Source organism: Dama dama, chromosome 14 (assembly GCF_033118175.1).
Source record: "Dama dama isolate Ldn47 chromosome 14, ASM3311817v1, whole genome shotgun sequence".
In the NCBI taxonomy this organism is placed as follows: Eukaryota; Metazoa; Chordata; class Mammalia; order Artiodactyla; family Cervidae; genus Dama; species Dama dama.
Genome location: NC_083694.1, coordinates 61,249,575 through 61,264,996, shown reverse-complemented (window position 1 = coordinate 61,264,996; position 15,422 = coordinate 61,249,575). Strand labels below are relative to the sequence as shown.

Below are 15,422 nucleotides of genomic sequence, written 5' to 3'. Positions count from 1 at the left end.
ATTATCTCACGATTATCCTATATGGGGCTTCCCTGGTGGCTCAGATGGTAAAGAATCCACCTGCAATGCGGGAGACCTGGGTTCAATCCCTGGGTTGGGAAGATCCCCTGGAGGAGGGCATGGCAACCCACTCCAGTATTCTGGCTTGGAGAATCTCCATGCACAGAGGAGCCTGGTGGGCTAGAGTCCATGGGGTTGCAAAGAGTCAGACACAACTAAGCGACTAAGCACAGAATCCTATATGGTAGAATTATTCTTCTTCCTATTTAATGAATGAGGAAATAAGGTCCAGAGAGCTTAAGCCATTTGCCCTCGTAGACACAGCTAATCAGTAAAGCAAGGATTTGAACCTTGACAGTCAGGCTCTAGAGCCCAGCCTCTGAGCTCCCACCCTATCACAAAAACCACAGTTATTTTGTTTATTTATTTTATGTATCCCTCCACTGAATGATAAATTCTTTAGGGTTGGAAACCTTGGGTTTTTCACTTAATCATTCTTTTTTTTTTCACTCATTTAGTCCTCATTACTTATTAAAGCTTATGTTCGGGTACTGTTCTGGGCATTGAGGATACAGCAGTGAACTAACCCAAACCCCTGTTTTCATGGGGCGGGGGGGAGATAAACAATAAACTAGTGACTAGTGAATATATAATAGAGAGATGGTGAAAAGTGCAGTGGAGGAAAAAAAAGAAGCTAAAGGTGCTCAGACATGACTGGAGAGTGTCCAGGGCAGGCCCCACGTGAACATGACAATGAACTAAAATCTATCAAGGGTCAGGGAGCAGGCTACAGAGATCTCCAGGAATGGAGCCTTCCAAGAGGAGGAGAGAGTCTGTGCAAATGCCCTGGGGCAGTGGCAGGATGATGTGCTTGAGAAACGTCAAGAAGGCCAGTGAGACAGGAGCAGAAGAGATGAAGCAGAAACAGAGAAGGAGGTGAGCGTGGAGGCGGCGGGGGCAGAACCCGAGGGCCAAGCTGGCCACGGTCAGGGATTTGATTTCACCTTTTATCTCACTGGTACCTGCCCTGAGCCTGGAGGAGAGCCTGCGCTTGGGGGACACTCACTAAACACTGGCTAAGTGAATTAAATCATGCCCTTGACTATCAGGAATCAAAGAGTGGGAGGGAGAGGAGGAGAGGGCAGAAGCCACTTACTGGGGATGATGAGAGAAGAGAGAGGAGGAAGTCAGGGCAGGGGAGACCGCACAGGAAGCCACTGATTCAGGGACCTCTGGGGGCCTTTGCTTTTCTCATTAAGCCCAGCCTGGGAACATCTGAGGCATTTTTTCTTTAACTGACCCACAAGAACACAGGTCAGGTATGAGGAAAATGTTCAGAAGCTGACCTTGACTCAGGATAATGACATGGATAAATAGCCTGCAGATGTCGGGAACACCAAGTGAGGCCTCGGTGAGGGCGGTGGCCTCTGCACCGCAGAGCAGCTGCTGGGGGGGATGTTTCTAATCACCCTGAATAACATCCTCCACGGTGGGCACCTCTCCACTCAAGCGTGGCCCGACTACTGGGTCACGGCCACCAAGCCTGCCGTGGAAAGGTCTTGTTACCATCATGAAGCCACTTATTCAAGGAGAAGACAAAGGTCAGAGACAACAAGGTAAAAACTCCTTGTTCTTGGAAGAGGCCAGTGATGCTGGACAGTGAACCAGGCAGTGTGCATTCACACACGAGGTCCGGTTCTTGAGGCAAAGTTTTCCCGTGACTAGAAAAAGCCAGAAGACCCAGAAGGATCCTCAGTCCTCCGTGAAGGGCCCTCCACCTTCCTTGCCCTTCGATTCACCACAGTATCTTTATGTTAGTCCCTGAGAGTTAAGGCAACATTAACAGCACAAAGAACTTAGTATTTCTGTTCCACTTGACAGTTACGAAATACTACAAAAATTCTCCTTGACAGTATCTTCACCCCCAGTCCTGACCCACAATTGTCTGAATGGGAGATTAAGAAAAAAAAGACAAGGACTTTATAATCCCTATTCTGCCAGGGGAAGAAAACAAAAAGGTGTCTCTTGCTTGAACTTGATTCTCATTCACACATCAAGTCTGTTCTCAAGTCTGATGGCCTTCGCGCCCTTGCTGTCAGGTTTCTTGGAGTTTTTCCATTCCAAGGCCTGGCCACCCATTTCTCTACTCTGGCCCACTTGCTGCTCCCAGAGAGCCCAGTGGCTCCTCAGTGCCTCCTCCTTCCACCTGTGGTTGCTAACAGTTCTAAACCATCAGCTGCAGATCTGTCTTGTTAGCATGCTATAGCTGCCATGGCTATAAGGAAGGTTGGAAGTTTGACCAAAGAAACAGGTTAGGACTGGGGGCAGGGAGCAGGCAACACCCTGACAACCACAGAAGCTGTTTACAAGTCAGGGGTTTCCTTAGATTTAAGATGAATTAATACATTATTAACAACTCAGTGCCAGGCTGTGGCTTAGCCCATGTGCCTAGAGCCCGTGCTCCGCAACAAGAGAAGCCACCGCAATGAGAAGCCCATGCGCCACAATGAAGAGAAGCCCCTGCTTGCTGCAACTAGAGACAGCCGGAGCACAGCAACAAAGATCCAGCACAGTCATAAATAAAATAAATAAAGAAATCTTTTTTAAAAGTCAATCACTTCCTATATGCCAGTAATAAACAAGTGAAATTTGAAATTAAAAACATACTCCTTTTACATCAGTACTCCTGCAAAATTAAAATACTTTGGTATAAAATCAAAGTATATATACATGGTCTATATAAGGAAAACTATGAAACTCTGATGAAAGATATCAAAGAACTACTACATTATGGGAGAGAGATTCCATGTTCATAGGAAGACGCAATACTGTCAAGATGGTTCTTCCCAACTCAATCTGTAGGTTCAGTGCAATCATCATCAAACTCCCAGCAAGTTATTTCGTGGATTTTGACAAACTGATTCTAAAGTTTATACGGAGATGCAAAAGAACTACAGAATAGCCAACTCAATACTGAAGAAGAACAAAGTCAGAGGGCTGATGCTATCTGACTTCAAGACTTGCTATAATGCTATAGTAATCAAGACAGTGGGGTATTAATGAAAACATAGACAAATAGATCAACTGAATAAAGTTCAGAAATAGACTTGTACAAATACAGTCAATTGATCTTTGACAGAAGAGCTAAGGCAACACAGTGGAGCAAAGGTAGTCTCTTCAGAAAATGATGGGTGATGGAACAACTAGACACTGATGTGCAAAACAATGGATCTAGACGAACACCTTACACATTTCAAAAAATTAACTCAAAATAGATCATAGACCTAAATGTAAAACATAAAACTATTAAACTTCTAGGAAAAAAAAAACATATGAGAAAACCTAGATGACCTGGGGTATGATAATGATCTTTCAGATATAAGACCAAAGTCACAAATCATGAAAAAAATTTGATAAACTAGACTTCATTAAAATTAAAAACCTCTGCTCTGCAAAAGACGGTATGAAGAGAATGAGAAGACAAGCCACAGACTTAAAAGAAAATATTTGCAAAAGCCCCCTCTGATAAAGTACCGTTATTCAAAATACACAAAGAACTCTTAAAATTCAACAATAAGAAAACAAACAACAGAATTTTTAAAAATGGGCAAAAGACCTGAAAAGACAAAGAAGATACAAAAGAATCTTGTATCTTACCAAAGAAGATACACAGATGACAAGTCCAAATATGAAAAAATATTCACTATAATTTGCCATTAGGGAACTACAAATTAAAACTGCAATGAGATGCCATTACACACCTATTAGAATGGCCAAAATCCAAAACACTGACAACAGCGAATGCTCTCAAGGATGTGGAGGAACAGGAATTCCCATTCACTGTTCATGAGACTACAAAATGGTGTAGAAACTCTAGGAAACAGTTTAATAGTTTCTTACAAAGCTAAATATACTTTTCCCCCATGATCCAAAATTCTTGCTCCCTGGTATTTACCCAAAGGAGCTGAAAACTTATGCCTACACAAAAGCCTGCACATGGATGTTTATAGCACCTTTACTCATAATTGCCAAAACTTAGATGCAACCAAGATGTTCCTTAGTAAGTGTTGCTGTTGTTCAGTCACTCAGCCATGTCCAAATCTTTGCGACCCCATGGACTGCAGCATGCTAGGCTTCCCTGTTCTTCACTGTCTCCCGGAGTTTGCTCAAATTCAGGTCCACTGGGTCAACAATGCCATCCAATCATGTCGTTCTCTATTGCTCCCTTCTCTTCCTGCCTTCACTCTTTCCCAGCATCAGGGAGTGGGTAATTAAACTACAGGTCCAATCAGATAGTGGAATGTTATTCAGCACTAAAAAGAAATGAGCTATCAAGCTATGAAAAAACATAAAGAACCCTTAATTGTGTGCTACTAAGTGAAAGAAGCAAATCTGAAAAGGCTACACACTGTATGAGTCCAACAATACAACATTCTGAAAAGGGCAAAAACTCCAGGTGGCACTAGCGGTAAAGAACTGGCCTGCCAATGCGGGATATATAAGAGATGCAGGTTTGAGCCCTGGGTCAGGAAGAGCCCCTGGAGAAGGCAACGGCAACTCGCTCCAGTATTCCTGCCTGCAAATTTCCATGGACAGAGGAGACTGGGGTCACATGGACAGTCCATGGAGTCGCAAAGAGTTGGACACGACTGAGCACATACACATACATACACACATACAGAGACAGTAAAAAGATCAGTGATTGACAGGGATTGGTGGGGGGAACGATGAACAGAGAGACCACAGGGGATTTTTTAAGGCAGCAAAACTATTCTGTATGATACCATGTAGTGATGGATACGTATCATTATACATTTGTCCAAATCCATAAAATGTACAACACCAAGAGTGAATTCTAATGTAAACTATGGACTTTGGGTGATAATAATGTGTCAATGGGGCTTCCCTGGTGGCTCAGATGGCAAAGAATCCCCCTGCAGTGTGGGAGACCTGGATTCGATCCCTGGGTTGGGAAGATCCCTTGGAGGAGGGCATGGCAACCCACCCCAGTAATCTTGCCTGGAGAATCCCCATGGACAGAGGATCCTGGCGGGCTATAGTCCATGGTGTTGCAAAGAGTCGGACACGACTGAACAACTAAGCACACACAATATGTCAGTGATTGTAGTAAGTATACTATTCTGGTGGAGAATGTCAATAGCAGGGGCATGTATGGGTGCAAAAGATACATGGGAAAGCTCTGCACTTTCCCACTTAATTTTGTGGTGAACCTAAACCTTCTCTGAAAATAGTCTATTTTTTTAACTGAAGTATAGTTGATTTACAACACTGTGCCAGTCTCTGCTGTAAGGCAAAGTGACGCAGTTTTACACATATACACATTTTTTAAAATATTCTTTTCCACTTTATGGTTAAGCCCAGGAGACTGGATATAGTTCCCTGTGCTATACAGTGGGACCTTGCTGTCTATCCATTCTAAATGTAATAGTTTGCATCTACCAGCCCCAAACTCCCGCTGGATCCGTCTTCCTCCCTTGAGTAAGTCCGATCTCTATGTCCTTGAGTAAGTTTCTGTTTTGCATACAGGTTCATTTTAGATTCCACATGTAAGTGGTACCACATAGCATGAAAAGAAATGAAAAGGAAACCTATTTGGTGGCACTTCTGATGAAATCTAGGGAAACAAATCAAATGTTTTCAAGTCTTATATTTGATTGCTTTCTCTCTGCTGTGGAGGAACTGGTTTCATTGGTTGGGCAGCTCCATTCCTGCTGGTTGTTGGTGCATCAGCTTTTACACAGGAAGGTGTGACTATTCCATGTGTCATAAAGTATGGATTTAAGATTACTATCACCATGATAGTGATCTATTTGCATAAGTCCTCCCGAGTTACTGCACTTGCTACACTCCTACCCCTCCAAGAAGAGAAGAGTTCTCTTTGGGAAGTAGTAAGATTCAGGTCAGGGGGTTTGGCTGAGTACAACGAACAGAAATACTCCAGATACACGGTCCCTATCAGTAGGGACCTTGACAGCTCACGACCTATCTAACAACAAAATATCACCAGCCAACATCAAGTTTTGTTTTGATAATACCCTCCTCTCTCATTCCATCCTCTCTTACTGTCTCTGTCATAGAACCTAGCTCTTGCCTCCCAAGAACTGTATCGATTTTAATTTAATTATACACATTTATGTGTATGCTTATTTAAGTTACTCTCAGCCATTAAGCATGAAGAAGACAGGAGTCGTGACTGGTTTGTTTACCATTATATGCATAGCTCCTTGCACAGTACAGGGTAGATATTAAAACACCTGATAAATCTCATTTCAGTGGATGAATGAAAAGGAGCATGGATACTCAACTGAGCTCCTCACAACTGTGTCAAGGAAGTATCCCTCAGGAAATGCAGTCTCTAAGGAAAATCAACTGAGATAATAGAGAAAAGGATATGAGCTGGATACACAAATCATCCCTTTCTTTAGAAATGACATTAACATTTTCAAATGACATATAACGTGATCTGGTATGTTTGGAAAGAGCTTCCGAGTCAGAAAGAGATAGGTTTTTATTCCAGCTCTGCTTCTTGGTGACTGAAAGTTTCTGAGCCTCAATTTTCTCATTATATTACATGCAGGTAACAATCAATGAACTCAATAAGATAAAGTCTGAAAATGCATGGCAATCAAACATGGGAAGAAGAAATAAGTTCAAAGACCCACTGAATTAGTCTCCTCTCTAGTGACCTAAGCCAGCAAACCCAAGTCAGATTGGTCTTAAAAGCATAGTGTTTATGGGATGGCCATTCAAAGGTTGAAGCCATTCAACCTTTATCCTCCAGAAGTCCCCCACTGGGAGAATTCACTCAAAATGAAGGGGCAATTCAGATTATTACTCAATCCTTTTCAAACTGTGACCTGAGTGCCATTAGTGGCTTAGCAAAAGTTTCTGGAGACCTAATTCACCCCATTTCTCTTGTCCTTAGCAGTCTGCTCATTTCTGATATCAGAGAAAGAAAGAATGACCAAGAAAGAACCTAAAAGTAGCAAATGTGATAGCTGTTTGAAGAAAATCTAGATGTTTGTATAGACATTTCATGGTTCTCAGTGAGGATCACTATCTGAAGTAGGTTTCTCCCTAAATTTGAGGTTGGGTGTTTTCAGTAGTATTTAACTTACTTTTTTTTAATGGTATGGTGGGAAGAAAACATATTTTTAAGTGAAATGCACGTTTAAAGTTGAAGTGAAAGTAAAGGTATTAGTCGCTCAGTCATGTGCAACTCTTTGTGACCTCACGGACTGTAGCCCACCAGGCTCCTCTGTCCATGGGATTCTCCAGGCAAGAACACTGGAGTGGGTTGCCATTTCCTCCTCTAGGGGATCTTCCCAACCCAGGAACTGAACCCATGTCTCCTGCACTGAAAGAAGAATCTTTACCATCTGAGCCACAGAGCCCAAACACAAACAGCTAAACCACACTAAAAAACTTTCTTAGGTTAAAAGGAAGCCAATGAGCCTTAGAATTAACTCTTAGCCACAGTGAGAAGCACAGAAAACAGGATTTCTTGTTAACTGCTGATCACCCCCAAGGAAGCGATAAGGCACACACAAGGAATTAGCCATATATGACTGCAAACCACTGTCCACTGGTCAATCACAAAGCCTCGTATTAGTAGAATGAAACAAAACAACTACCACAAGTATTTTTAAATCACAGAAAGCAAACAGTTCCATATGATAAAAGTCACATGACTGGAAGTCTTAAGAAAAATCAGTTTGGTTTCAAATACGTTTTTCTCTGGAGGGAAATAAATACCGCAGCATCTGCCTTCAATCCATTCTGGACTGGTTAGGATTAGCACATCCTATAATAACTTCTCAGTGTTAATTTCACAAAGGATAAGTAATCTGCTATTAAGAATCCAAGAGAAATCATTTTTAAAAAAACAAAGCAGAACATCAGAGACCCATAAACAAGTTGACCACAATTTACTAATAAGAAAACAGTTTATTCAGCTTATCTTCAGAAAAGGTAAACACATGCAACTTAGTTGCTTACCTCCAAATTACAGACATTAAAATCCCCAACAACCAATTTAAGATTCCAATGTCTCGCAGAATCTGCATTTTGGTTAAAATCAGAGATTAACATTTGGCCATAGGATATGAGTGAGTAGGAAATAGAGTGAGGAAGAAACACTCATGAAGTCTGTATATATATATATATGGACAAATCCAAAGTCTGCAGAGCAAGCAAAATAAGTAGGATATATTTCTCTCAACTTCTGTAGAACATGTTAGAGCTTCATTTTTATACCATCTTATGCAGTTGTCTACTTGTTTTCTAAGTATCTTTTGCGGTAAAATATTAAGTTGTCAGGGTGGATCCATACCATCTTATGCAGTTGTCTACTTGTTTTCTAAGTATCTTTTGCGGTAAAAATATTAAGTTGTCAGGGTGGATCCATGTTTTGCAGGGCTACCTTATGTCATTTGAGGGGTTTTCTCTAAAGAAAAGAATATAAAATTATGAATATCAATTATGAAGAGGGTACTCCCAGTGAAGGGCCCTAGAGGTTAAACACCAGCAACTTCACAGTAAATTCATCACAAGGGTGAGAACTTACCAAGTCTCCTATTTCTGCTTCGTCCATATGGTGTCTTGCAGAGCACAGGGTATTTTAAAGACATTTCAGTACGTGTTGATTCCACTCATGTCAGAATCAAAAGATCTGACTATGAGATTAAATTCAAGGTCAAGCCTTGGCCCACCTAAATGGTTCAAGATATATCTTAACTCTTCATTCGGTTATACCTTAAATGATAGTTTGAATTAAATGTAATTTCAATTCATGTTGATTCTGTTATTTAACAATTGTCATAATATTTTAACAATCCAAAAATGTCTACCCACTAAGACAGGAAAACAAACAGAAGATTTTTAAAAATCATCACATAAAAGCTGGATGTACATGAGTCATAGACTAAACACTCTAGTTCCTGTGTGTTACGTCCACTATTTATGATGAGCAGCTGGAATTCATGTGCACTCCTTCATGGACAATAGACATCTGTGGTCTATTATCAGTGGAGTTACCCCATAAGCAGTAGAGGTTACCAGTTCCAAAGAAAACTTGTAGGAGTTTTTGATGTGTTGACCTATTTCCTTATACTGCCTGCCAACAGTTAGCATACTGCATCCTCTTTATAAATACAGAACAGAGGAAAGAAAATGCATATAATTCTTCAGGTTCTATTTATAGGTGTGAGGCTAACAACTATGAGACTATGAAAGAAATGACTCACTAATCCCACAGGTTTATACATCATGCTTAATATGTTAATTACTGCTGTGTAAAAAAACCTACAGAACTTCCCACTGATGTCAAAGTCCAAAGCTCTCTAGGCTTTATTATGCACTGATCCAGTTAAGACATTTTGTGGATGTTCCTGAATGTGAACATAAGAACATCCACTGATCCGAGTGATTTCACTCTATATGTATCTAGGAAGAAAATATCTTGAGAAAAACTCACTGTTATCAATACCTTATTCACATTGTAACAGAATTAGATTATTAAAGGCCTTTCTTAAGACTGATAAATGACTGCATAAAAAATTTTTTTAATGTCTTCATAAGAAGAATGTTTATAAACAACTTTTAAAACCAAAGAACAAAGTAGAAAAAAATATATTTCCAACAAATATAAGCAAAAAATTTGGGGGCCTCCCTAGTGGTCCAGTGGTTAAGACTCCAAGCTGCCAGTGCAGGAGGCATGGGTATGTATGATCCCTGGTTGGGGAACTAAGATCTCACATGCTGTGCAACTCGGACAAAAAAAAAAAAAATATATATATACACACACACACACACACACACACACACACACACATATATATGTACACACATATTTTAAGAAACCTAACTTTGTTATTAGACAAAGAGTTATAATTAGATGATCAATAATTAGGTAACAATAATCCAAAATAAAAATAAATAAAAGATATGAAAATAGAGTTCATTAAAAAAAAACCCACAAATGACCAATAAGTGCTTCAAAACATGCTAAACCTCACTCATAAATGTTAAGAAACATAAATATAAAAACAATGAGCTCCTTTCCAACAGACAGATGACAGTAGAGATGGTTTCAATGATGAAGATGAAAATACTACTCACAGTTGGCCAGAGTACAGGGAAACCAAAGCGACACTCATTCTCTGTGGACAGGAGAGTGGTTGGCACAACTTTCGGAAGGGCAATCTAGCAACATCGTTCACATTTCAAAGTGCTTATATATTTTGGGGACTTCCCTCATGGTCCGGTGGCTAAGACTCCGGGCTGCCAATGCAGGGGTCGTGGATTCGATCCCTATCAGGGAACTAGATCTCCCATGCTACAACTAAAAAAGATCTTGCATGGTGCAATGAAGATTAAAGATTTGGAGTGCCTTACTAAGGCTCCTCTGTCTATGGGATTTCCCAGGCAAGAATACTGGAGTAGGTTGCCATTCCCTTCTCCGGGGGATCTTCCCAACCCAGAGATCAAACCCAAGTCTCCTGCATCACAGGCAGATTCTCTACCATCTGACCACCAGGGAAGCCCTACTAAGACCCAGTGCAGCCAAATAAATAAAGAAAAATATATATTTTTTAAATGCTTATATATTTTGACCCACCAAGTCACTCTTCTGTGAAATTATCCTATAGAATTCTCAGACAAGTGTTTATACTTAGGAAATATATACTCATAGTCACTCTTTGCAGCACTGCTCAAAAGCTTAAAAACAAACTAAACTAGAGAGAGCTTAACTGTAAATCCATAGGACTTCCCAGGTGTCTCAGTAGTAAAGAATTCACCTGCCAATGCAGGAGACACCGGTTCTATCCCTGGGTCAGGAAGATGCCCTGGAGGAGGAGATGGCAACCCACTCCAGTATTCCTGCCTGTTAGATTCCAAGAATGGAGGAGCCTGGTGGCTGCAGTCCATGGCATCACAAAGAGTTGGATACAACTGATTGGGCACACACACAGAACATTCTATCCAAAAAATATCGTAAAGTCACTAAAAAGAACACAGTATCTACCTAAACGTACTGACTTTAAAATAACAATAACTTATGTTTCTTGAGCTTTCAATATCCCAGCCACTGTTCTAAACTCTTTATATATGTTAAAGACTTTACTGAGTATAAACAAAATCTCCAAGATACAGATAAGTAAAAAAAGAAAGCTGCAGAATACACTGTGTACTGTGGTTCTATTCATACTATAAATATATATAAATATCATATATAAATACAAATATATAAACATACATTTATATACACCAAGAAAAGCTTGAGAATAATACCAAAGGAAGAGTTTACAGTTATTACGTAGGAAGAATGGGCCTGAGAATGGGACCTAGGTAAACAGAAATTTTTGTGTTTTATTTTTATACTTTTTTTTTTTCAGAATTTTCTGAATCATTTGAACTTTTTTACTATATACATGAATTACTTCTATTTTTAAAATATTCACATCTGCTATCTACCTAATCGGGGAGGACTTTTGGACACAATGGGAGGAGGAGAGGGTGGGATGATTTACCAGAACAGCACTGAAACATATACATTACCATATGTAAAATAGAGAGCCAGTGGAAATCTGATGTATGACGCAGGGCACCCAAAGCCGGCGCCCTGTGACAGCCTGGAGGGGTGGGATGGGGAACATGGTGGGAGCGGGGTTCAGGATAGAAGGGACACACATATGCCTATGCTCGATTCAGGCTGATGTGTGGCAGATTCAGGCTGATGTGTGGCAGATTCACGCTGAGGTATGGCAGAGGCCACCACAGTATGGTAAAGTAATTACCTTCCAATTAAAATAAAGTTTTTAAAAAAGAAAAAGAACTTCATGCCTTCACTCTGCAAACAGCCTGACATTTCGGTCACCTCGCACACCCCTTCAGATTCTTACCTGTCCAGCAGCAGCTCCAGCACTTCTTTAGTGGAGGCAAAGCCTCTGTATGTCGACAGGAAGATGCTGATATATGTAAAGTCATTGTCCCCAAAAGCCGTCAGCAGGTTCTCCACGAGCTTCTCTAAGGTGCCAGCTTTTATGGTCCTGATCTTACACGTCTCATACTGACTGACTGTGTGTCCCGGAGGCAGCTGGTCCCCTTCAACCTGTATGATAAACTCAAGATTATGATCAGGAGAAACGACTCCCTAAACTAAGAGTGAGAACACTGAACTGGTTGAAGCGTGGCCCGTCATGCTTTCCCCTGCTCTTAATTTAACTTCCCCACCAGTCAGGAAAGGCTGACTTCACTCCTCTCACCTGTGAGTGCAGTAGCGTGGGATGGGTCGGGGTACCGGGGTGGCACCTGCTTGTGATCCCACAGAGGGATTACTTCATCATTTGCTTCTGCTCACTTCCCTATCAAGAACTACGTTGCTGGCATATTCCATCAAGAATGTTTTCTTATGACTCCGGGATCAAGTTTAGCAAATGCTATCAATCATTCCCTTTTCATTGTTCCACAGTTAAGCTTTCAAACTCATTTTCAAAGACAGCTCCTACGATGGGGTGCTGGCACTGATCCTACTGACTTTGGAGAGCTGCTTATTAAATCTTTAGATTTGTGTGAGCCAGATGACAGTATGTTGATAGTTTGGAGAGAAAAAAAAAATCAGCCATGGGAGGAGTATGTTCTCCACAGACATCTAGGGAAATCTGATCATGATCTGCTGTTCTTTGGTCCATGGAAGGCAAAACACATTCAATATCATCATTAATCAACAGAGTTGGCTGAGCAGCAGTTGTACCAAGCAGGCCTCAGCTAATCTTGGATGAGTAACAGAAAGGGTAGGTAGGTGCATGACCCCTGCCTTTTGGAGACTAGCAATGTACAGTACAGTAGTCATGTATGGATGTGAGAGCTGGACCATAAAGAAGACAGAGTGCTGAAGAATCGATGCTTTTGAATGGTGGTGCTGGAGAAGACTCTTGAGAGTCCCTTGGACAGCAAGGAGATCAAACCAGTCAATCCTAAAGGAAATCAACCCCGAATGCTCATTGGAAGGACTGATGCTGAAGCTGAAGCTCCAACATTTTGGCCACTTGATGTCAACAGCTGACTCACTAGAAAATCCCTGATGCTGGGAAAGATTGAGGTCAAGAGAGAAGAGGGTGACAGAGGATGAGACGGTTGGATAGTACCACTGATTCAATGGACACGAACTTGGGCAAACTCTGGGAGATGGTGAGGGACATGGAAGCCTGGCATGCAGTGGTCCATGGGGGTCACAAAAAGTCAGACACCAGTTGGTGACTGAACAACAACAACAAAGAGAAAATACTTCCCTGTGAAAAGTAGCTACCACATGAGAAAGAAGTGACTGTGAATAGTATTGCTAGGTATAACTGCCCCTTGGAGACATAAACCACAACACATTAAAAACTGATTAGTGATAAAAATCTGTAAAGCTTTAAAACTGAGTATAGGGGAAGAGAAATAAACTGAAGAAAAATCCAAGTGTGCCTTATATTCTACAATAAATCTGTGCTGAACAAATTATATAGTGATGCAATTTTCAGAGTTCAACCTGTCCTTCATAGGCATAGTGGAAGATGACCTATAGAAAGGAACTTGTTCTAAAGCATAGAATCATTCCAAGTGACACAGACAATCGCCAGGCAATGTCTCTCAATTTTAAGTGTGGATTGTTTTATATCAGATTTTCCTAAATTGAAATAATCAGACACGTGACAATTAAAGGGGAGCAAAAAAGAGAGAACTGAAAACTCTAAATGATGACATTGTGCTTACAAAGTCACATGTTTGCTATTTCTTCACCTGTCCTGTCAAAAGTTAAACCGCTGGAAGGAAATTAGCAGGCAAGATTGCTTTCCGCAAAACCAAAGTAAAGGCCATCACTTTTAGAAAGGGCTTAGAACAGCTTAATGTCATCATGGCTAACTGCCGGCAGGAATTAATCGTAAGACTCTAGCATATGCGGGGGGTGCCTTGATTTCTTCATTTAATTTTCAAAAGATACTTTTAGTTTACAAAGGAAAGGGCTCTGACTCAGGCCAAACTACCAAATGGACTCAGATCATAGCCTTATAATTATTCATTATCACTCTATAAGCAGTTTTAGAACAAGCCTGATAATATCCATCTGTCTTCCAAGAGCTTCAGTTAACTTTAACTAGAAACAATCAATGAAGAAGATACATGGTTTCAATGTCTAATTACATATTTAATTACTTGGTACAGTGTTGGCCTAAACGTGTGCTGTAAAATACTAGTTTCAAAACAAAACACCCTGCATTCAAAATTTGGGAACTATGGAGTTAAACAAAGCCCAATCTATTTCTTTTCCATAGAATTTCTTACAGTATTTAATATGCTAACATTCTATGAAACCCCAAAGAAGGATATGGTATCTGACATCTCCTAATGGATTTCCCTTTGGTCTCAGAGCACCCTGCAGAATATTAGGATGAACATATTTTGGAAAATGTTAGCTTATTACGTCACTGTGATGCAGTTGAAACTTAATTCACATTTGCCACTTTTCACTTAAAAAAAAAAAAAAACCAAGACATTATAAAATTAACTTTTACCTTCAAACATCTATATTCCTTTGATCTCTTTCTTAATACCACCAAAATTTAGGGATATTTTGTGTTTTTTCACTTTGTCACCTCAAAAGATCTGATCAAGATAATTATCACTTAAAAAGCAGAAGTTAAAAAATACACCTCAAGGGCAAATGTTAACAACAACAATAAAAGGAATGGCTTTTCAGTTTCTACGGATATTCAAGCTCTAATTCTAAACCAAGCTTCCTTACCTTGTGACAGACAATGTCAGGGTTCCCTTACCAATAAATTTTGTAATTTGATGATACGTATTTTACAATGCAAACTCCACTTTAAAGCTAAATCTTTTATTAAAAGTAGTAACTGTTTAAGCGAACTAATTTTTCCCTAAGCAGTGATGTGGCCAAAAATTCAAACACAGAGAAAAATGCTTGTCAAAGACCCTGATGAAGTGGGTCCCTTTTCCTGCCAGAAAGCAGATTTGGCAGGAAGCCAATGCTCTCCCTTGGAAATGGATTCATGTTATTCATTAACCCAGTCGCTTCCTTTCACTCCTTCTACTGTGAAGAAAATCTCAACACACATGCCTGATCCCCATAAATGCCTTTAATGGCTTCTGTTCCTCAGTGTTTGCATCTGTACATTAGGAAGAACCATGACTGAGCTAACGGAATGGCTAATAGAATATTTTGAATATTTAGATTTTAAAAGTTATTCTCTAATTGCAACAAATGAGCATCAACGGCAATAGCATAAAATGAAGTACAGGAATTTCTCTGATGCCTAAAGTCGTTCTCACAAAAAATAACAATACATGTCAGTGTCAGAGCACTTGCTCAATCTTATTTTCTGCACGGTTGCTAA

The 15,422-nt window shown here is 40.3% G+C and overlaps 1 protein-coding gene across 8 annotated transcripts in view; it reads right to left on the bottom strand.

Moving 5' to 3' along the window:
* Positions 1 to 15,422, bottom strand: part of RGL1 (ral guanine nucleotide dissociation stimulator like 1) — a 270,331-nt gene that overhangs the window by 74,279 nt on the left and 180,630 nt on the right. For 6 of the 8 annotated variants that reach the window (XM_061160903.1, XM_061160907.1, XM_061160904.1 and 3 more), the window contains one exon: positions 11,925 to 12,133. The exons of the other annotated variants lie outside the window; for them this stretch is intronic. In XM_061160903.1, the coding sequence (XP_061016886.1) occupies positions 11,925 to 12,133 (209 nt within the window). The remainder of the gene's footprint in view (positions 1 to 11,924; positions 12,134 to 15,422) is intronic. 8 annotated transcript variants of the gene reach the window in all.